At 40.0% G+C, this 24,439-nt stretch overlaps 1 protein-coding gene across 4 annotated transcripts in view; it reads left to right on the top strand.

Annotated features, from left to right (window-relative positions):
* Nucleotides 1–24,439, top strand: part of ELL2 (elongation factor for RNA polymerase II 2) — a 68,811-nt gene that overhangs the window by 2,237 nt on the left and 42,135 nt on the right. For all 4 annotated transcript variants that reach the window (XM_037903269.2, XM_037903268.2, XM_037903270.1 and 1 more), the window contains exon 2: nucleotides 13,734–13,781. In XM_037903269.2, coding sequence (XP_037759197.1) covers nucleotides 13,734–13,781 — 48 coding nt within the window. The remainder of the gene's footprint in view (nucleotides 1–13,733; nucleotides 13,782–24,439) is intronic.

The following is a 24,439-nucleotide window of genomic DNA, read 5'->3' as shown; positions in this document are numbered from 1 at the left end:
ATGATTGAGGAATTGCAGCTATTACTATGGCATGAATAGTTGGGGTTTCCTTTAGTCTGGTGCGGGACTTAATTCCTGTAGCTCTGTGTGTAAACCTTGCTTCCCTGGGTTTTATGCATTATTCACAGCCCCAGAATGAGTCCTGTCTGGGCAGGGTTAAAATGGTCACTAATACTCTGTAAACTTTTAAAGGGACAGCTATCCTTGCGAACCAGTGGCTTAAGGATACTTGCGGATGTTAAATGGAGAACTTTAGAAATACTTATAAGGCTCCATCTAGTGCCACTTGGTTAAGTAAGTTATAGCATTCTTCCTTATAACTACTGACTAAATTGTGTTTGTTACCTATATAAACTGTTTCTGAGTTTTAGTGCCCCACTGTTGGAAAGTCACAACAAGTTAAATAAGTATATGGGAGGGCTGTAAAATCTATTAGCAATGTCATTAAAGGGTTTAAAGCAAACTTGCACAATGCACGTGTATTTAAATGACTAAAGTTTCTGTTGATATTTGAAGTTGCAACCATATTCCAAGTTGTTAAAATCATAAAGACAATTAAAGTATTGGGGTAGCCGTGTTAGTCTGTATCCAAAAAAACAAGGAGTCCGGTGACCATTAAGGTAATTATTCAACGTGTCTTGCTTGTGGTAGTGAAGGAAGGAAACATTCTTACTGGTCCATATAACAGGTGAAATGTGTACTTCTTAGATCAAGTTTGACTATAAGGAAAATATTTCAAATGTGGTTTTTAAGATAGTTCTATAACTTTTAAACAAGTTAATATTTTATATTCAAATTTAATTCTAAAAAGTAATTTTCGTGTATATAAACTATAAATATGGTGTATAATGTTGGAATCTGAAATTGACACTTGCGTGTTAGAACAGATGACATTTTGGACACTCAGCTGATGGCAGTAAAACTGCTTTCCTCACTGCAAGTAAATGCATCTTGAATGAGATTTAATTGCCTGGGACTTACAAACAATTATGGTAAATTATAACCTTATTTTTAAGTGAAAATCAGTTTCTCAATTCTTGTGGTCTTTCACAAAATACACCGAGAAAAATATTTTTATCGGGCTTCATTATTCTGCGGTTTAAAGGAAAACTGAAGTATTAACAAAAGAGTGAAAAATCTAAAGAAAAATTAAATGTCTTCATAAGTACATGTTGCTGTTTTATTATCTTCATAAATGTGAGTAAAAAGAAAAGGAGTACTTGTGGCACCTTAGAGACTAACAAATTTATTTGAGCATAAGCTTTCGTGAGCTACAGCTCACTTCATCAGATGCATTCAGTGGAAAATACAGTGGGGAGATTTAGATACATAGAGAACATGAAACAATGGGTGTTACCATACACACCGTAACATAAATGTGAGTGGGATTCTCTCTATGGAAACTAACTCCCTAGCTGCAGTTTAATACAGCAGGAATTGAAAATGAGAGAGGGTGGGATCTGTCACCATTTGAACAGATGGCAAGTTAAAGAACTACAAAGCTGTTACATAATACTAATTTTGTTTTAATTAACAAATTTCAAGTTGGTTTAGCCACTGAAATTTCTAGTTTAAAGAAACCTGACTAGTTTTAAAGGATTAGATCAATTTAAATAATCTTATAACAACTCCGATATTTTTCTACCCAAGCAGTCATCTACATCAGAATGCTTCCTGATTATTGAATTATATTTCAGATGCCTTTCAGTATTTTAGCAACTGATTAGAATATCTTTTTATATCGCTACAGTTTCTGGGTGGAGAAAAAAGGAGACACTCTTCATAATTAACATCTAAATGGTCCCAATTATGTCTTGCAATTCACAAGTCATTGAGATGGCTGGGGAATGAAGAGTTCTCACTCTTGCAGCTGCTATTTTTTTTTTAAGCTGGTAATACCTGTCTGTTACCTATCTATCTAGGCTATCAGAACATTTGCTTGGCTTTGGAATGCACTCTCTGCAATAGGAAACTTTTTTTATTGAAAATTTAGAATTTGTATTGCATAGAATTGAGGAATGCTGTAAATTTCTATTCTCTTCACCTGAACCTATAATTCCTCTGCTCTCCCTAATATTACCAATTCTTGTTTTGAAGGCTTTCGGTGTAATACACATGAACAACATTTCAGAGGAGGCAGTAGCCAAACTTGTGGAGCTATGAGGAGAGGTCAGGGTCAAGGATAACCCTGAAAAGTCTTAGTGAACCCATCACTGTAGTGTCTAGATACCATGTTAGTAGGCTGCAAAGCAGTATTGCGCTTGTGTTCAGTACTCAAATAGTTTACATAAAAAAAGTGACTGAAAAGCACCCTCCTTTGTTATAGCTACTAAACTAGAAGTTTGCCTCCTTGCACATAAACTGAATTCTTAATGCAAGGATTCTTAATATTTTGGTTTTAAAAAAAAACAAACGTAGTCATAACTGCAACAAAACTGTTAACTGAATCTCTTCAGCATGGTTCATGTTGCAGGAAATCCTGATTCTTTACTTGGCATGCACAGATTGGGATGAAAATGTAGGAGATGGGGCCAGCAGTAATCTATGATGGAAAGGTCCTAGAGCATATGGAGTGCCTTTTTAACATTTTTATAAGGCCAAGTATATACACACACACTTTCTGGATAAAATCTTGCACTGTTATACTACCACGTTTGGTAGCAATGGTGGGAGCACTAGTGTACACAGGCTCAGGTGGCTGCTGGCATTCTTACTGCTGTATTAGGTAATCCTGATATGTGTGGGGTTAGGCAACATGATAGTGAAAATGGCTGAGCCCTGTTCACATTAGTATTCATTTCAAAGGTAGAGCTGAATAGAACACTAGTTTGCTTCCCCATGCAAAAGTAGAGTGAATGCTGCAGATTATTCTGGGTGCCTTTTAATGGAAAATCCTTCAGTTTTCAAAATCTCAAACATAGATGTCAAATGACAATGGTAATTGCTGCTACTCCTGACCAATGAGAGAATAGAGTTGAGAACATAGATTTCAAAAATCTACTACCTTAGATTGGTTTCACTCAAAAACTAAGTAGTCATTCAAGTTTCTCAGTTGCAGAGGCAGAGTAGCTAATAATGTGAGTCCAGTATAAAATCTTATATTATTTACACTTGGCGCTTATGGAACTCATGCAGCTAATCATTTTTTTAAAAAAAAATTCTTCTAGGCAGTGTTTTTGCCCATGTGAGGCTTTTGATTTCACTTGAATGGACAAATCACTTGAAAATGTACACTAAGGAATAATCCTCGTTGGCAGGAACATGGACCAAAATACCTAATAGGTTTGTTTTGATTTCTGTGGTCCATGCTTCCTCAACTACCTTCAACTGGCTTTCTGCTCTTTAGTCCTCTCCAGTTTGACCTTTTTTTTTTTTTTAAAGACCTGTCAGAGTATAGAAGGTTTCATTATAGAACAAAAGCACGTTAGAGATTTTGATGCATCTGTTGAGCCAACTTGATAGAAAAATGGTGGTACATAATTAACCTTATTCAGGGGGTAGAAGATACCTGTGCATGGAGATTGAGACATGTGAGCAGACAAGGTCTCTGCACAGAGGATCTCTTGATAAACTAAACAGTAAACCTAGAAGAGAATAAGTTTGGTGGTGGTTTTGTTTTCCTCCCAAAATTAGATCTTGGGTAATTGCGTGGAGCAGTTCCACTACAGTTGTTTTTGTGACATTCTGCTACACAGGCTTGTATTCATTCTTTACCTCAAATGTATGTTTAGCTGGAAACTATTTTTTTTCACCCTGGGGTGAAATGTGACTGTAGCAATGTTTGAAAGACAAAAGCTACATTTTATTGCCATTTGATTTAACTTTTACATCAATGGTTCTCAAACTTTTGTACTGGTGATCCCTTTCACACAGCAAGCCTCTAATGGTGATCCCCCTTATAAATTAAAAACACTCTTTTTATATATTTATTTAACACTGTTATAAATGATGGCGTTGAAGTGGAGTTTGGGGTGGAGGCTGACAGCTCGCAACCCCCCATGTAATAACCTCGCGACCCCCACCACCCCCAGTTTGAGAACCCCTGTTTTACATTAAGGTGGTGATGCTCTGAATAAAGTCCATCATAGCCGTATAGGCATGAACAATCCTGCTAGGGGGTTTCTCCCTGAGTTCACAAGCAGGTCTGAGTTATACTCATACTGCACTTAATACCTCAGTATTTTATTTTCTCTTGGTGATCTCTCTGTCTTTCTTATTGCTATTGGCCTCTTACGTTTAGTGCAAAGTATGTGTGGCTTCTTTGTTTGACCACACAAACTACTGGATCATTTTACTTGGCAAGGGTGCTGCAAAGCAATAAAGCCTGAACCCTACTTAGGCTTCCACTTAGCAGCTGCAAGTCCACTAATTTAAGATTTGAACTTTGGGTCCTTCATGATAGTGCATCATGCTACAAAACAGATCAGAAAGTCCTGCTGTCATATCAGAATTTGAGATTAACATTGGGTAAATTACTGCAGTGCAGAACTCTTTTTTGAAGGTTGGGATTGAGGGAAGAAAGCTTGCATTCTGAATGGTTCTGTCCTTTTATTTAGATAACATGTTATGTTCTCTTTTGCTCATTTTGGGTTGCTCTGTGATTAGAAACTTAGTTCTTATGTGGCATTTTCTCAGTTGAAATAGATAACCTAGTGTGTCAGCCAGCATTCCTTTGCTGAATTGAAAACTGGTTTATATTTCAAAATCTGTGAGCTTGTCTAATAGCATATGGCTATTGCGTTAGCCTACACAGTCACTGCATTAGTGTCTGATTTGATGCTTTGTGAGGAACCCTGATACATAACTTTTTACTTAGAATATTAAACTAAATTTTACTCCAGAAAATTGAAACAGTGGATTGTTTCCTCTAAATTTTCTTTGTACTGAGAAGGCTACTAACTCCACTGACCACTACATTTTTGTCCTTGGGCAAGTGTTAGCTTGTATTTGTCATCCCCCTGCCCCTCCCCCCCACCACCCACCCACCCACACACACACACACAAGTTGTGTGCATGGAGGGAGGGACTGTGTGAGGATGAGCGCTGTGTTGTGGAGGTGAGGGGGGGTTGCCCCAGGGTGATTCCTCTCCAGTATTGCACACTAGTCTCTGTCCCTGCCATTTGCAGCCTTAGGAATTTGGCCAGGAGTCAGTTGGGGGGGGGGGGGGGGAGGGGTGTGTCAGACACACACACCCTCCGGCCAGGTTCTCCACTGCTTCTCAGTGACAGCAGTAACTGCCACAACCCTGGAAATCAACTGCTGGGCAAGGGGGGGGACCGGGGATTTGGCCCCTTCAGACTAGAGCCACTGCTGACCTGACCCAACACTCTCACAAATCTTGGGAGACAGGCCAGTCCTTGCCTACAGACAGCCCCCCAACCTGAAGCAAATACTCACCAACAACCACATACCACACAACAGAACCGCTAACCCAGAAACCTATCCTTGCAACAAAGCCCGTTGCCAACTGTGCCCACATATCTATTCAGGGGACACCATCACAGGGCCTAATAACATCAGCCACGCTATCAGAGGCTCATTCACCTGCACATCCACCAATGTGATATATGCCATCATGTGCCAGCAATGCCCCTCTGCCATGTACATTGGTCAAACTGGACAGTCTCTACTTAAAAGAATAAATGGACACAAATCAGATGTCAAGAATTATAACATTCATAAACCAGTCGGAGAACACTTCAATCTCTCTGGTCACTCGATCTCAGACCTAAAGGTCGCAATATTAAAACAAAAAAACTTCAAATCCAGACTCCAGCGAGAAACTGTTGAATTGGAATTCATTTGCAAATTGGATGCAATTAACTTAGGCTTGAATAGAGACTGGGAGTGGCTAAGTCATTATGCAAGGTAACCTATTTCCCCTTGTTTTTTCCTACCCCCCTCCCCCAAGACGTTCCTGTTAAACCCTGGATTTGTGCTGGAAATGGCCCACCTTGATTATCATACACATTGTAAGGATAGTGATCACTTTAGATAAGCTATTACCAGCAGGAGAGTGGGGTGGGAGGAGGTATTTTTTCATGCTTTGTGTGTATATAAAAAGATCTTATACACTTTCCACTGTATGCATCCGATGAAGTGAGCTGTAGCTCATGAAAGCTTATGCTCAAATAAATTGGTTAGTCTCTAAGGTGCCACAAGTACTCCTTTTCTTTTTGCGAATACAGACTAACACGGCTGTTACTCTGAAAACTGCTGACCTTGATTGTCAGCGGAGAGCCCAGGCAGCCCTCTCCCCTAAATTCCTGTGCATGGGGCATCCCAGAACTGCTGCCTTCTCCCAGCTGTGCAAGCATGTCTGTGAGACTTCTGTCCTCCTGAAGTGCTCCTACTCCTCTCCTCTGCAGGGAGGAGACTGTTCCTCATGCACCCTGGTCAGAGAGAAGGGGGGAGGGGGAAGAGCAGGTTCTTAAAGGGCCACACCACATTCATGCCAGGGCCATACAGAGAGACATAAGCAGCACTGGAATCCTAGAATCATAGACTATCAGGGTTGGAAGGGACCTCAGGAGGTCATCTAGTCCAACCCCCTGCTCAAAGCAGGAGCAATCCCCAACTAAGTCGTCCCAGCCAGGGCTTTGTCAAGCCTGACCTTAAAAACTTCTAAGGAAGGAGATTCCACCACCACCCTAGGTAACCCATTCCAGTGTTTCACCACCCTCCTAGTGAAAAAGTTTTTCCTCATATCCAACCTAAACCTCCCCCACTGCAACTTGAGACCATTACTCCTTGTTCTGTCATCAGCTACCACTGAGAACAGTCTAGCTCCATCCTCTTTGGAACCCCCTTTCAGGTAGTTGAAAGCAGCTATCAAATCCCCCCTCATTCTTCTCTTCAGCAGACTAAACAATCCCAGTTCCCTCAGCCTTTCCTCGTAAGTCATGTGTTCCAGTCCCCTAATCATTTTTGTTGCCCTGCGCTGGACGTTTTCCAATTTTTCCACATCCTTCTTGTAGTGTGGGGCCCAAAACTGGACACAGTACTCCAGATGAGGCCTCACCAGTGTCGAATAGAGGGGAACGATCACGTCCCTCAGTCTGCTGGCAATGCCCCTACTTATACATCCCAAAATGCCATTGGCCTTCTTGGCAACAAGGGCACATTGTTGACTCATATCCAGCTTCTTGTCCACTGTAACCCCTAGGTCCTTTTCTGCAAAACTGCTGCCTAGCTGCTTGGTCCCTAGTCTGTAGTGGTGCATGGGATTCTTCCGTCCTAAGTGCAGCACTCTGCACTTGTCTTTGTTGAACCTCATCAGATTTCTTTTGGCCCAATCCTCTAATTTGTCTAGGTCCCTCTGTATCTTATCCCTACCCTCCAGCGTATCTACCTCTCCTCCCAGTTTAGTGTCATCTGCAAACTTGCTGAGGGTGCAATCCACACCATCCTCCAGATCATTAATGAAGATATTGAACAAAACCGGCCCGAGGACCGACCATTGGGGCACTCCGTTTGATACTGGCTGCCAACTAGATATGGAGCCATGGATCACTACCCGTTGAGCCCGACAATCTAGCCAACTTTCTATCCACTTTGTAGTCCATTCATCCAGCCCATACTTCTTTAACTTGCTGGCAAGAATACTGTGGGAGACCATGTCAAAAGCTTTGCTAAAGTCAAGGAACACCACGTCCACCACTTTCCCCTCATCCACAGAGCCAGTTATCTTGTCATAGAAGGCAATTAGATTAGTCTGGCAAGACTTGCCCTTGGTGAATCCATGCTGACTGTTCTTGATCACTTTTCTCTCCTCTAAGTGCTTCAGAATTGATTCCTTGAGGACCTGCTCCAGATTTTTTCCAGGGACTGAGGTAAGGCTGACTGGCCTGTAGTTCCCAGGATCCTCCTCCTTCCCTTTTTTAAAGATGGGAACTACATTAGCCTTTTTCCAGTCGTCCGGGACTTCCCCGGATCGCCATGAGTTTTCAAAGATAATGGCCAATGGCTCTGCAATCACATCCGCCAACTCCTTTAGCACTCTCGGATGCAGCGATTGCCACATGGCCATGCAGTTTGCAGGGAACATTACTAGAAACCAATATTAGGAACTTTTATTACGTAGGACCAGTTACATGTAAACTGTTCAGAGTACAGTGGATTGCTTGAATTGTTGGATACTTGATACGGGTCCATAAATATATGCTGACTCGATATATTCATTCAAAAGTGTACCTGAAGAACACATTAAAATGGGCCATATTTTGAGTTCTGCAGGCTTGTGTGAATGGGAAATTTCAACAGAATGCCACTCTCTCCAATTTGAAGTTGATCTTGACTAGCTACATGAATGTAAAAACTCCCTGTGTCTAGGCTCTGTGAGGATTTTACAGCAAGATAACTAATTTCAGTTAGCTATCCTGTTGTAAAAGGACCTGTTCTTTTGCAGTGAAGCTATGGCTAAAGACAAAACAGTCTAATTTTAACACACACAAGTAGGTTGAGTTAATGACTAGGCTCCCCCAGAGTCTTTAATTTGACCTGTAACTTGTGTGAAAACTACAAATTGCCTTATCTTCACTAGGTTTTTAACTGGAATTAAGAATACACCTTCTCTTCCTAGTAAAGACAAAGTCACAGATATCTTTGCGTCAGTTACATTCTGGTAATGGTTTTTGAGGGTTGTTTAAACAAGGTGGCTTGGAGCATCTCAAGTGTTCACAAGACACTTAGCACCATATCACCTGACAACAAATTTCCCAAGTTCCTTTGATACTATTTAACTCAGTGTGGAGGCAAGATCCTTGACCTTGGAAGCTTCACGTAGTTCTGAATGAAGTCTTAAAATTAACTTTTGTCAGCAAAACACTGCTTGGTGCATATGTTTAGCTACAAGGATCGAAATATGGCTAAGCAAAACTGGAACATGGTGTAAGCAGAATTTCTATTAGCGTCATTCAAATTTTCTCTTCGTTTCATTGAAATTTTTTTTCTTATTGCTTGTTTCAAAGTGGTCAAAGTTAGGTGAACCAACTAAATTGTCTTCTGTATTAAGAAACTGGTAAATTTTAATTGTTTACCCTTGGTAGCTCTTTCTTGGCTTCCACAGTGAAACGTCAGGCCTATCAAACTAAGGGTATGTCTTCATTGTACAGTTAATCCAGACTCTTACCTGGGTTTTAGCCCGATCCCCTATGCAATCCACACAAAAAAACCCTCTAACAGGTTTGGAGGTGCGTTAAGCTCAGGCTAGTTTATATAGCTGAGGTATAAATAGAACATGAGCTCCAGTCTAATTCAGTGTGGAATTTGCTGACTTTGAAGTGAGGATGCAGACAATATCACTGCTGATATTCCTCCAATGCCCTTCCCATAAATCCTCTCAAAAGACAGACAAGTTTTCCCGCAATTGACTTGGAGAAGGAGCCCTATAGTGTCATCACAAAGAACCATGGGATATGACCCCGGAGTCACAGGTGAGTGCAGAAATAGTAAGGTCATGGTAAAGCATATAGGGCTTAGCCTCACCAAAGCGACCCCATAGCAAACCTAGCTGTTCAGATCTGAGTGCCAATCACTAGGGTCAACAGTGGTGTGAAGAAATACCCTTTATTTGATTACTTTACTAAATTTACTACTTTAAAAAGAAATACTGTCTGAGAAGTTAGCTTAAACTGCAAATGGTGGAGTGCCCCATTTTGTTGGGGAATAGGGAACACACTACTATTAGAAAAGGAGTACTTGTGGCACCTTAGAGACTAACAAATTTATTTGAGCATAAGCTTTCGTGAGCTACAGCTCACTTCATCAGATGCATCCGAAGAAGTGAGCTATAGCTCACGAAAGCTTATGCTCAAATAAATTTGTTAGTCTCTAAGGTGCCACAAGTACTCCTTTTCTAATAGTAGTGTGTTCCCTATTCCCCAACAAAATGGAACACAAGTACTCCTTTTTGCGGATACAGACTAACACGGCTGCTACTCTGAACACTACTATTAGGAGCAGCATAAAAATTCCATCAACATGAAGGTTTTTTTTGACAATGCTTTCTTTGGCTGTAGCAGTGTTGCTAGCATTCTCAAATTCAGAGTCCTATGATTTAGTCCTGCTGCAGGAACTCACAATAATATGAAGAGCTCCTTCTTTACCACAGTCTTTAGCCCTGTGCATGTGGAAGCTCTCATCTTCCCTCCCACAGGAACTACCATCCAGTCTTTTCCTCTGCTCCTATCTCATCACCACAAACCCCACTCTGCCACTATTCCTCTGTTTCTGTTCTGCCCTGCCCTTCCCTCTCACCAACTCCTGTCTGTCACCCCACATTCTCTGCACTTCTCAGCCTCCTTCCCCCCGAACTTGAGTCAGGAAGCGTGGAGGGGAAAGTTGTCTCTCAGTTCTGATGGCTAGCTAGCAGGCAATAGGAGGAGCAATTTCAGGAGAAACTGTGCTCAGTCCCTTGCAGCCTGGGTAGGGGCACGTCTCAGTTGATTTGTAGTGATGACAGATAAGTGGTCTGGCCAATATATTGGAGCTATGTAGGGATGGGTCATGATCCTTATGGATCGAATCTTCAGAAAATTTAGTTACCAGCCTCTAACAAACTTCTACTGAGCATATGTGAACTGCAGTTTTCAGAGACTTGTAACTTGGCCAAATTTAGACAGGTTGTCAGTGATAGCAACAGGTACATACCTGACACCAGGGTGACCTCTTACCAAATTTCAAATTCCTGCTACAAGACATGGGGCCCTAGAGGTTTCCAGTGAAATGGTTGTAAGGTGTTTTTTTGTTTTTTTTTTTTTACATGGGTAAACAATCTTTTGTTACCCTAACCCTGTACTTGGAAACATCTGAAATATTTTGCCTGAAATTTCCCAAATTCTCTCTGAAACATACCTGGCATATTTCAGCTGAATGGCTAAAGTTTGGCAAATTTATAAGCAACTGGAAACAAGGCCTAATGGAAAGTGTTGAATACCCATAACTACAGGCAATGCTATCAGCTATACCTATAAATATTTACTGACTTTATTATATTATGTATTGTTTGGAAGAAATAAATGTAATTATCAAAAAATCTGATAACTTTAGATTGAAAATGTATGCAATTTTCAATCAAATAATATTTCCTTGGAGCGGGGAGAAAGGAAGGGAGTTGAATCAGACCAGGAAATATTTTTATTTTTAAAAAACTCATGATTTGCAGGGATCTGATTCAAGCTTTTTGAATTTGGAGTTGGCATTATTATGTAGAATGTTGAGCATTAGTTGGCATGCCTTACTGCATTTTTTTAGCACAAAAGCTACACTTTAACATTGTAGTCTAGTTTAAAATTAAAACTTAAATTTCAGTAACTTTAAAAATTACACGGGACTTCTCAACACAGATTTGAGTATATTTTTTTGCCTCTTAGTGTGTACAAGACTGGCTACATTTGTAGTATTTTTACGGTGAAGAGCTTATTTACTCTAGTTCGTTGTATTTGGATCAATCCCAGAATTTCCATTCATATAGTGTTAAGATGCCCACAGTTTTTTAGATTCTCTATTATAGCTTTTTCTGATTAAAATAAACAATGCTGTGTAGGCAACTAAAACAGGGTACCATTAAGCATCTTTTTAAAGTATTTAAAACATTCTGAATCAGAGTTAATGATTACATGCACTACCACAACACATGCCTCTTTATTCTTTAACAGGCATCCAGAGTTGTTATAAGACAAAATTATATTGCCTTAGTCGTCTATCTGTAAAATTTCACTGCTGCCCAACTATATTCAAGTGCCTTCTCTCAATTTTTTAGGTTTGTTATATTTTGATCTAAGGAAACCAAGAAACTATAGACTTTTATTATGTAATTTGTAAATGTAAACTTATGGAACACTTGAATAGGCTTTAACACAGTTTTTAAAATGAGCTATTTTTTGCTGTTACTTTTAACTTTCACTTGATTATTGGAACTAAAAAGTCGTGGAGTGAAGCTTCAAACAAGAACTCTAGTTTTACAAATAAACAGACACTTCACTGTCCCACTCCTGGTCTCACAAAATGCTATCTAAGTTGTCTCTAACTACTCTTTCAGGACAAATTCTGAAACAGACTTTCTGTGTTCAATTTTTTTTGGAATTCTTTGTTCATGGTTTCAATTAATGTGTTCCTAACACTGAAGTTTACAACAATGTAAGTGTCAATTAAAAGAATGATGAAAGACTCTCCTTCCTTTTATGTTGGGTAATCTGCTTCTCTTTGGTTTTTTGACATGCAAGAACAGCATGTTTCTACAGTCATATAATCCCAGTCAGTTTAGTTCTCTCGGTACTAAATTGCTGAGCATGATCTGCAGTTAGCTTCTTACTGTATATTAGCTAAATACCTATCTAGCAAGGAGTGACAGGCATTTAAAAAAAGCCCTCGTTTTTCTTATTTTGGGTGAGGTTGCTGTATTGCTGAGTTACAGTTAACCCTTTTAGGTCATTTAATAATATATGTAGGGCCCTACCAAATTCACAGCCATGGAAAATGCATCATGGACCATGAAATCTGGTCTCCCCCTGTGAAATCTGGTCTTTTGTGTGCTTTTACCCTATACTATGCAGATTTCACGGGGGAGACCAGCATTTCTCAAATTGGGGGTCTTGCCCCAAAAGGGAGTTGCAGGGGGGTCGTGGTATTGTCACCCTTACTTCTGCGCTGCCTTCAGAGCTGGGTGGCAGGAGAGTGGTGGCTGCTTACTGAGGCAGCAGCAGAGAAGTAAGGGTGGCAATACCATACCATGCCATCCTTACTTCTGCGCTGCTGCTGCTGGCGGCGGCTCTGCCTTCAGAGCTGGGCTCCCGCCAGCAGCCGCCGCTCTCTAGTTGCCCAGCTGTGAAGGCAGCACTGCCTCCAGCAGCAGCGCAGAATTAAGGGTAGCAGTACCACAACCCCCTCTACAATAACCTTGCGAAACCCCCCAACTTCTTTTTGGACCCCTACAACTACAACACGGTGAAATTTCAGATTTAAATAGCTGAAATCCTGAAATTAACGATTTTTAAATTCCTATGACCGTGAAATTGACCAAAATGGACCAGGAATTTGGTAGGGCCCTAAATATATGTAATCTTAGAAGATCCTCAGTTACAGTTGTACTCTGACTAAAATTAATATAATTTGAAGGATAATTCAGTGTAACTATAACTTGGTTTTAAACCATGTAATGTCTGTATTGAAAACTTTAGTGTCTGTGCAGTTCAGTGACCAACTCAACATATGGAAGAATGTTAGGTTACATCTGACAAAGCAAATAGCTCTTAAAAGAAAAAAGTTGGATCCATGCTGAAAATCTTGAAAAATTATTTAATGCATATTAAACCTTTGCTTGGTTTCTAAATGGTGTTATGGCATATATAGCTATTTACAGATTATGGAAATCGCTTTACATCTTCATCAGACTTCTATAAATTTAGAAGTACGCTAGGTTTGGCGTGCTAGACAAACTTGGTACAATATACAAGTATTTCTTTTACCTAAAGGTTCAGGTTTTCATTTTATTAACCCTTCTATTTTCATTTAGGGATTGAAGTTCAAGGTCAAATGTATTTACATTTCTTCAGATTATAAAACATGTAGCTTTTAGCAAACCTTTGTCTCTTGTTACTAAAAGGAATACAGCTTTGTAAATGTCTGTTTAGATCATTTTGTAATGGGAAACCCCGTTCTGGGTTGGAATTATGAAGTTTATTAAAATATTCATGAGTTTTTTCACTGCTTTTTAAAAAAATTTTTTTTATAGAATCGTATTCCTTCTCGACCCTCAATCCAATTTCAAGGACTCCAAGGGGTAAGTTGTTTTGTTTTAATTTTTAACTTGGCAGATAAAAATAATGCAGTACATAAAGCTGAGTTTTTACTTGCACGTCTGCCTTTTTTCTTCTAGAAGTGTTCATAATTACGTATGCAAAAGGAACAGCTAATGTTTGCTCACAAATAGTTCAGAAAAGATTCAGTTACCTCCTGAGTAAACTCCTTTTCCTTGAAATAGGTTGAGATATTTGGCATGTGTTTTCCCTTAAATCCTAAACACGGAGAGGAGTTAACTTGTATTGTAAATCAGCAGTTTAAATAGAATTAGAGTGGGATCAGAAGAAATCACAAATGTAGTCTGCTTGAGAACAGTGTAGACAGGCGAGTTGTTAAACTATTGTGTCTGAGCCATCAGTGATATAAGCTGCTCTTGGAGGTCTGTAAAATGAAACATTTTTGGAGCCAGCTGGTGAAGGGTTGAGCTGAGGATGGGAGTGGAAATGGGGTCTACGAAAGGATCCTTCTCTTATGAAGTGGTCCATTAAATGAAACAGTATGAAGCTTAGCGCAGGAGATCAACTTGAGTTCAGGTTATGATTTGCAGAAATACTATCATGAAGTGAAAGCATTTTAGATGATTTTCTTAAGGTGGACAGTAACCAGCCTCTATGGAAATAGATTAGCTGTTTATAAAACAGACAGACAATGAAAAACATTTCATAAATTTGTAGTTCTACAACAGGCTCAGAGCTTTTTTTTTTTTTTTTTTTTGGATTTCATGCCAATATGGTTAATGACTTGTTAGTGTTTAAATTCTAAACTTAATTGCCTATTCTCTCCCTCAGCCCCCTCTCCCATTGTCTCTTTCCATTTGTGCAGAAGCTAATGTGACTGATGTTTACTTGTTCTTATGCACTACTGAGATTTTTCTTAATTGCTGCAAAGGAGCAGAGGGAAGGTTTATGAGGTTACTAAATTGGTGATACATTTAATGCTAACACTTAAAATCTGTATGGAGTGTTGTAGCCATGTTGGTCCCAGGATATTAGAGAAACAAGGTGGGTGAGATAGTAGCTTTTATTGGACCAACTTCTGTTGGTGAAAGAGACATGCTTTTGAGCTTACACCAAGCTCTTCTTAAAATCTGGGTAATTATCATGGTATGTCAGATACTGAATTTTTTATATAGATGAAGTTCTTAACATGCGTAATCTGTGAATGATTCCAAGACAATTTTCCTACTTTACCATCTAAACAGTTTTAATGCCAGAAGACCTTAATGTATATTTTAGTTTTATTCATCAAGGACAGTGTTTTGGAGGCCTCTTCCCTTCCCCTTAACAGACCTTTGCAGTACACTGGAGGAAAAATGTGTGTTCTGTGTACTGAATGCTACTAAAATTTCGGAGTCATATTAATTACATGTAGTACTTTATTAGTATGACATCATTAATGCATTTTCTTCCACATGCAACAGAACAGTAAAATACACTTAGAGGAAGGGTAAAATGTTTACGTAACTGTTCTAGTCCTTCAGTTATCCTTATGTTTTTTAATTTGTGCTGGTATTTTCTATTCACGAGGATATACGTACATTTTGAGGCATTACTAATAAAGCACCAATTCTGTTTTAAGGATATTCTGTTAGTTATTTCAAAATGTATCCTTTCAGCAGAGTTTTTCAAAAGCTTCCCAAGCTTTTTTTTTTTTTAAAGAAAGGATTTAGCAGTGTTGTTCAGTATCCTGCAGCATTTGTTTTTGTCAGATTTCATTTTAAGTCAGCAAAAGCACTGATTGATTTGCAGTTGCTAGACTTCTAAAGTTGAACTGACGCTTATAAATAAATATCAAAAAAAATCCAAAGATCACTAATCTGTAATGCAGACATAAACATTCTTAACGAATATTAACACTGTCATTCAAAATGGACTAATCTGTCACTTAATTGTTCTGTGACTGAATTCCATATTTGGGGTTTTCTTTCCATTGATGTGGTTGATGCCAGAGTTAACTTCTAAAACAGAATAAAGAATGCAGCTGCTAAAATACCTCAGCTGTTTGTTTTGGGAGAAATATGCACAAGTCCCTGGGCTTGATTCTCAAGAAAAAAGCACTTCAGGTGATCATTATAAATCTATTTGTAATTTCTTAATGTGTATTTTGTTAATGACTTAGGGTCTGGAAGTTTCCTAAGTTTGCTCTAGCAAGCATTAAGATGTTGCATGAAGATACTCTTATGAAACAAATAGTATTTTAGTTTAGTACTACTGTTCGTACAATAACAGAACAGAAGTTCTAAAAACTCTTAGTTGTAGGTATCTACACCCCCCCACCCCCCCCCCAAAACTAAAGGCTTTAGACCAGAAGGCGGCCAAACCACGGCTTGTGAGCCACATGCTTCTCTTCTGCAGTTAAAGTGCAGCTCACAGAGCCCACATTCCTCACACCAATTCTCTGCCTACCTGACTGTGGGCGGGAGCTTAGGGTTTTAGCCCCGCAGGGATTGGGGTGCTGGGACTCAGGGCTTTAGCACCACCTGAACCCTGCCGCCGCTCCTGGCCCTCCTGTAGGACAGAAGCCCTGAGCCCTGGTGCACCCTCTCTGCAGGCCTAAAGCCCCTAGCCCCACCACCCCATCGCACAGCAGAAGCCCCCTAGCCCCACCACCCCGTTAGGTAGGTGGAGAATGGGGGAGGTGTGTGGGACTCCAGGAAATACTTCAAGAGAATACTTAAGCCCGATACTGTGAGAATGAGATAGAAAGAAAAGCTTGAACATGCACGTTATATCAGGAAATTGCATCGTTCTGCATTCAGAAGTTGTGCTGTGTGGTCTCCTTTAATTCCACAGAATACAGGCTGTGTTTACTGTACGCATTTTTAACAGTGAGGGTAATTAACCATTGGAACAACTTACCAAGGTCTGTGGTGTGTTCTTAATCACTGGCAATTTTTAAACCTAGATGGCTGTTAGAAATTATATGCCTAGTTCAAACAGGAATTCATTAGAAAAGTCCTGTTTGTTAGGGTCACAGAGGTCCTTTTTGGCCTTAATCTAGGAACCAAAAAGACCCCAAGCCGATTGCTGCAGAGGAGCACATGGGTCGGACAGAGACTTCTTTTAGAGGAGACCCTATTGATAGAGAGTCTCTAGGTTTTAGTCAGGAGGAGAGGATAGAAGAGGATAAAGTATGGGCCAGTTCAGACAAGAAACATTCTCATAAAAAATATCTGACACATCAGAAAAGGGCAGACAAATAAACAGTGATAAGTTTTTAAAGTGCTTATACACAAATGCTAGAAGACTAAATAATAAGATGGGTGAACTAGGGTGTCTCGTGTTAAAGGAGGATATTGATCTAATAGGCATCACAGAAACCTGGTGGAGTGAGGACAATCAATGGGACACAATCATTCTGGGGTACAAAATATAACAGAAGGACAGAACAGATCATGCGGGGGTGGGGCAGAGTGGCACTATATGTGAAAGAAAATGTAGAATCAAATGAAATAAAAATCATAAATGAATCCACATGTTCCGTAGAACCTCTATGGATAGTAATTCCATTCTCTAATAAGAATATAACAATAGGGATCTATTATCGACCACCTGACGAGGACAGTGACGATGAAATGCTAAGGGAGATTGGAGAGGCTATCAAAATAAAAAACTCAATAATAGTGGGGGATTTCAATTATCCCCATATTGACTGGGTACATGTCACCTCAGGAACGAAATGCAGAGGCAAAATTTCTTGATACTTTAAATGACCGCTTCTTGGAGCAGCTGGTATAGGAACCCACAAGGGAGAGGCAACTCTCGATCTAGTCCTGAGTGTAGCGCTGGATCTGGTCCAAGAGGTAACTATAACAGGACCGCTTGGAAATAGTGACCATAATATAATAACATGCAACATTTCTGTGGTGGGAAGAACACCTCAACAGCCCAACACTGTGGCATTTAATTTCAGAAAGGGAAACTATGCAAAAATGAGGAGGTTAGTTAAAACAGAAATTAAAAGGTACAGTGCAAGCTCCATGGACACTTTTCAAAGACACCATAATGGATACCCCAATTAAAAAACACAGTAAAAGAACTAAAAAAGAGCCATTCTGGCTTGGCTTAACCATGTAAAAGAAGCAGTGAGAGATAAAAAGGCATCTTTTAAAAAGTTAAAGTCAAATCCTAGTGAGGTAAACAGAAAGGAGCATAAACACTGACAAATTAAATGTAAAAACGTAATAGGAAAAGCCAAAAAGGAGTTTGAAGAACAGCTAGCCAAAAACTCAAAAGGTAATAACAAAATGTTTAAGTACATCAGAAGCAGGAAGTCTGCTAAACAACCAGTGGGGCCCCTGGACGATCAAGATGCAAAAGGAGCACTTAAAGACGATAGTCATTGCAGAGAAGCTACATGAATTCTTTGCTTCAGTCTTCACAGCTGAGGATGTTAGGGAGATTCCCAAACCTGAGCCGTCTTTTGTAGGTGACAAATCTGAGGAATTGTCACAGATTGAAGCGTCACTAGAGGAGATTTTGAAATTAATTGAGAAACTTAACAGTAACAAGTCACCGGGACCAGATGGCATTCACCCAAGAGTTCTGAAAGAACTCAAATGTGAAATTGCAGAACTATTAACTATGGTTTGTAACCTGTCCTTTAAATCAGCTTCTGTACCCAATGACTGGAAGATAGCTAATGTAATGCCAATATTTAAGAAGGGCTCTAGAGGTGATCCTGGCAATTACAGACCGGTAAGTCGAACGTCAGTACCGGGCAAATTGGTTGAAACAATAGTAAAGAATAAAATTGTCAGACCCATAGAAGAACATAAATTGTTGGGCAAAAGTCAACATGGTTTCTGTAAAGGGAAATCATGTCTTACTAATGTATTAGAGTTCTCTGAAGGAGTCAACAAACATGTGGAAAAGGGGATCCAGTGGACATAGTGTACTTAGATTTCTGGAAAGCCTTTGACAAGGTCCCTCACCAAAGGCTCTTAGGTAAATTAATTTGTCATGGGATCAGAGGGAAGATCCTTTCATGGATTGAGAACTGGTTAAAAGACAGGGAACAAAGGGTAGGAATAAATGGTAAATTTTCAGATTGGAGGGGGTAACTAGTGGTTGTCCCCAAGGGTCAGTGCTAGGACCAATCCTATTCAACTTATTCATAAATGATCTGGAGAAAGGGGTAAATGGTGAGGTGGCAAAGTTTGCAGATGATTCTAAACTGCTCAAAATAGTTAAGACCAAAGCAGACTATGAAGAACTTCAGAAAGATCTCACAAAACTAAGTGATTGGGCAACAAAATGGCAAATGAAATTTAATGTGGATAAGTGTAAAGTAATGCACATTGATAAAAATAACCCCAACTATATATACAATATGATGGGGGGGGGCTAATTTAGCTACAACTAATCAAGAGAAAGATCTTGGAGTCATCGTGGATAGTTCTCTGAAGACATCCACGCAGTGTGCAGCGGCAGTCAAAAAAGCAAACAGGATGTTAGGAATCATTTAAAAAAGGGATAGAGAATAAGACGGAGAATATCTTATTGCCCTTATATAAATCCATGGTACACGCACAACTTGAATACTGCATACAGATGTGGTCCCCTCATCTCAAAAAAGATACATTGGCGTTAGAAAAGGGCAACTAAAATGATTAGGAGTTTCGAACGGGTCCCATATGAGGAGAGATTAAAGAGGCTAGGACTTTTCAGCTTGGAAAAGAGGAGACTAGGGGGGGGAATATGATAGAGGTATATAAAACCATGAGTGGTGTGAAGAAAGTGAATAAGGAAAAGTTATTGTTCCCCTAATATAAGAACTAGGGGCCACCAAATGAAATTAATGGGTAGCAGGTTTAAAACAAATTAAAGGAAGTTCTTCTTCACACAGTGCACCTGCCTGAGATGGTTGTGAAGGCTAGGACTATAACAGGGTTTAAAAGAGAACTGGATAAATTCATGTAGGCTAAGTCCATTAATGGCTATTAGCCAGGATGGGTAAGGAATGGTGTCCCTAGCCTCTGTTTGTCAGAGGGTGGAGATGGATGGCAGGAGAGAGATTACTGATCATTACCTGTTAGGTTCACTCCCTCTGGGGCACCTGGCATTGGCCACTGTTGGTAGACCGGATGCTGGGCTGGATGGACCTTTGGTCTGACCCAGCATGGCCATTCTTATGTTTTTATGTTATGTTCACTCGTTATATCACCTATTTTCAAAAGGGTGTCCTAACATTAGAACCTGAGGGGATATATTTCTCTACTTTGTGCAGCCACAGCCCCCACCAAAATGTCAGCTGAAGAGCAGAACTTGATTGCACTGAAGGAGTCTAGCACCCACAGTAATTGGAGAAAGTACAGCAACTTCTAGTTACTCTCCTAATACAAAACAACAATCAGTGATATTAAAAGGTTGCAGGTTCAGAGCTGATAATGGGAAATCCTTTTTCACGCACAACACAAAATTAGCCTGTAAATTTGATTGCCATAAGATATCATGCTGAGAGTTTAGGAAGATTTGAAAAAGCATTGATCAGTAAATGGATAAGCATTTATAGAGTTGCTAGAGTAAATGTTAACATGTATATGCAAGAGTTTTGTCAGGGATATAAACACTCATACATCAGGGTATGACCGACTCCTTACTAATAGAGATTAGGAGAGAACTTTCCTTGGAGGCAGGTTGTTTCAGAACTGCCTGGTGCATGGTTTCTTGCACCTTCCTCGGAAGCAGCTGTTACTGACCACTGTCAAACAGGATACTGGATCCGATCTAGTACGGGAATTCTTATATACAGAGCAAGCAGCCACAAAGCACAAACGGAACCAAGACTGTGGAAAGAAGCTGAATTACTGTCCCAAGTTACAAGGACTAGCTGTATGCATCACTTGAGGGTTCAGAGTAAAACTTTTTAATAAGAAAGATCAGTAATCCCACATGTCTCTTATTCCTTTGTCTGTCTAGACTTCTAAGAAGTTATGTTTCTTTAGATCTCCTATGATAGTGAGTACTCCTAACTATATTGTCATTTTTTCCTTGTTACGGTATTATGCAGTAAGATGACTAAAAGGAGGGTCTGCTCATTATCCACTATACCCTCCAATTTTGTCTACGTTTTAAAACGCCTACCTTTCCAAGATAAGTCTCACAGTCCTGCACTGCACTAGAGGATCACACACTTTGTAGCTTCTGTAGGACAGTCTTATGACATACACCAGGGGCTCCTTGCATTCCTCCATTCTACCCCACAAGCTCCTTGTGTGCCACCCTCCCATCCCTCTCTCTTTCTAAAAGGACTTAAGTCATGCAGAGAAAATAGATTTGCTTCTTTAAACCAAGGAACTCAGTCCTCCAGTTCAACACTTCCTGAGTAAATAGGGGATTAATTTAATTGGTGTGGTGAATCTCCATACAAATGTGACTGAATCTTACCTTCCTTTCTCCTCCGCCTTGCCCAAATTGCAAACTTTAGGAGTGAGTGGTACCAGAAACAGTTTCTTCTACTGCTGCCTAATTAAGTATGGATTTCTCCCTTTTCATGTTCAGTTTCATTTCACTTCCTATGTAGATCCCGTCACCTCCAGAAAAATACAAACTTTTTCATATCCAGTAAACTATAAAGATCCAAATTCAGCACTAATTAATGTTTAATATCCTGTAATTGGCCACCTCTGCATACTCTTCCTCTGTTAATCAAAGTAATACAAAAATTTTGGTCTAAAATATTTGTGATTCTAGTAATCCCTGAATGTTTAGACACACTGTCTTTAATCAGCCCAAGATTCTTTTACCTTCCACAGTTGCTCCACTGGTTAACTAGGTGTTCATTAAGAGGGATTTGTCTAAACCGAAAGACAAGGGGAAAGGAAGGGAGAGGGGCAAGGGGGAAAGAGCAGGTGAGAAAAGAGAGGAAAGGAAGGCAGAAGAGAGGTGTGGAATGAGGCTAGGGTGAAGAGACTGGGGGCTTGTCTACATTTAAAAAGCTGCTGTGGCATATCAGTGAAGACACTACCTAGATAATTTACCTTCCTAAGAGGTGCTTTCTGCACTGGGAGTTGTGTTGGTATAACTGTATCGCTCAGGAGTATGGATTTTCCACACCACTGAGCAACATAGTTTATACCAGCATAAATTGCTAATGTAGACCAAGCCTGAGACAGGATTAGAGGGGGTTGAAGCAAACAGCCAGTCGGCACAGGGCAGAAAAAGTCCAGTCAAAATTGTAGATAATATCTGTCCATTGGTCCCAGCTGAAGGTGCCTGTGCAGCTGCTATGCTGGCTTCAGTCTCTGGTTGGCTCTTCCCTGCAGTCTTTCCAAAACACCATATAGCTAAGGGAAGGGGCTGCACCAAATGGGGTCTGCGGGTAAAATGGGTGTCTCCCTTATATAGTTCAGTCCCAGAGTGGGGTAGGTCCAATTTTACCTCTTCTCACATACCCCAGTGCAGCAGTACTGCTTAAGCTGCTTCTGTATTTACATGCATTGTCTAGGAAAATTTCCTGGCTTTCAGGATTGGGTGCTGTTGGGCACAGTTTAGCTGACAATGTAGATACAAAAGATGAACTGAGAAAAGCACTTAGACAAGGTCTTGGCAGTGGGCTTGGGCTGAATGTAGAAGAGAAGCTGAGTTACTTGCCTGGAGGAGGAGGCGGTGGCAGCTGGAAACAAAGGCTGAATTTCCTGCTTCAGGTGTTAGAGATTGTCCAAGGAGAGCAAAGGGTCATGGGAGATCCCCTCTGGTACTTTGATGGAGGCCCAATCTTTCTGAGGAGTAGCAGTTGCACATTGCTTTGTACACTGTACACAATGGTAACTGAAGGAATTGTCCATGCTTTGGAATACATGTTTATTGAAAACAATGGGAAGGAAGATATATCCCACTTATAAGTTTGTGGGGATGAGAGGAAATGATGCAGGAGGAAAAAATAAAGGCTCTGGTCTCCCACACTAGTACTTATTCGCTGGGAAAATGTCAGATTAAATAACTCTCCCTTGAAGAGACCCACCTGTTGAAGTATGAACTGGAGGAGAGAGGACAGTAGTAAAGGGATAGACAGTTAATTTCACTGTGCACTAGGGGGAAAAACATGTTAGCTAACTTGTATATAAATACTACTTATTTTCCTAGTCTGGACAAGACCTTGGTGATAGTATGGAATGTGCATCCAGAGACTTTGCAGAACTTTCTAATCTTTTATTGCCTTTTTGGGGGGCTGGGAACTAGTAAGGACGAAGTAGGCCTAATAACTATTGAGGCAAGGATTTCATTGTTTTCAGAAGGAGGTAAAGATAATGTATTTTGGTGGTTGTACTACCTTGGATCTATGCTTTCTGACATATGGAGATACAGTATTTGCTAATCTGGAAATCTGTGGGAATGAGATGTAAGGGGAATATGACAACATTCTTTTTAAATGCATTGCATACCAAGTATCTACATGGATTTATTTTATTGTAAAAAAGATTAATCAGTTTGGTATGTACAGTAGTCTTTCAATAGAACTTAAAACCAAAAAAAATATTGCTTCCTGATAGCAAGGAATAGAACATGCAAGCTGTTCCTGCTAACACAAGTGTTGACTGAAGAATTCTTAAATTATGGCTCTCTGACCTTCTGCTAAGTGTACATCAAATAGGAAAAACAAACAGTATAAATGTCCAAAAGTTTATCTTGCGTTGAAACATTGTACTTTCATTCTGATTACCCAGAAGTCCTTGACTTGTGCACTGAAGTTCTCTGAGGATTATTTAATTTTAAAGAAAGCACGACTAATAAAAAGAAAATGTGTAGTAAAGTTTCTGTGAAGTTCACAATGACTTGACATTTACATACCAGTCTGACTTTAAATTCATCTCCTTACAAAACCAGGACAGATAACTAACAGATCAGCTGCAACAGAACGTGTATTACAGATTAAATTAGCCGTCTAATTTTTAAGAGCCCAGGCTTTTTACCCAGCCATTTTAGCTCACATTAAAGTAGACACGGTCTATTCTACACTAGGCTTTCAGCACACAGTAGTCAACATGTTCTAACGTTACTACTTTAAATCCTGACTTAGGGAAATGCCTAGTTTGAAAGGGAGCTTCTTGAAAGAGGAGAGGTCACTTGTTTTATTGGAGGAGTTAAGCTGTTCCATGTGAAGGTACAGCATAAAGCCATGAAACCAAAATGGGAGGAAGAGAGAAATTATTGGGTAAGGCTAGTGGAGCTGACAGAGTACAGTGCACTAGGGTGGGGGGAAAAGAAAAGATGACAATAGAGTAGTCAAGGCTCCGTATGTGAGGACTGATTTGAACTCTGTACGGAATGAAGTAGGAAGTCAAGTTATGGGACTCAGCAAGGGATAGTGAGAACATAAGAATGGCCATACTGGGTCAGACCAACTGTCCATCTAGCCCAGTATCCTGTCTTCCAACAGTGGCCAATGCCAGGTGCCACAGAGGGAATGAACAGAACAGGTAATCATCAAGTGATCCATCACCTATTGCCCATTCCCAGCTTCTGGCAAACAAAGGCTAGGGATACCCGTCCTGGTTAATAGCCATTGATGGACTATTCTCCATGAACTTACCCTTTTTTCTTTTTTTTTTTTTTAAACCCTGTTATAGTCGTGGCCTTCACAACCTCCTCTGGCAAAGAGTTCCACAGTCTGTGTTGTGTGAAAAAATACTTCCTT

The sequence above is a fragment of the Chelonia mydas genome, chromosome 5, assembly GCF_015237465.2.
Source record: "Chelonia mydas isolate rCheMyd1 chromosome 5, rCheMyd1.pri.v2, whole genome shotgun sequence".
NCBI classification, from domain to species: domain Eukaryota; kingdom Metazoa; phylum Chordata; order Testudines; family Cheloniidae; genus Chelonia; species Chelonia mydas.
The sequence above is the reverse complement of the archived record's forward strand: the minus strand, read 5'-3'. Positions and strand labels throughout refer to the sequence as shown.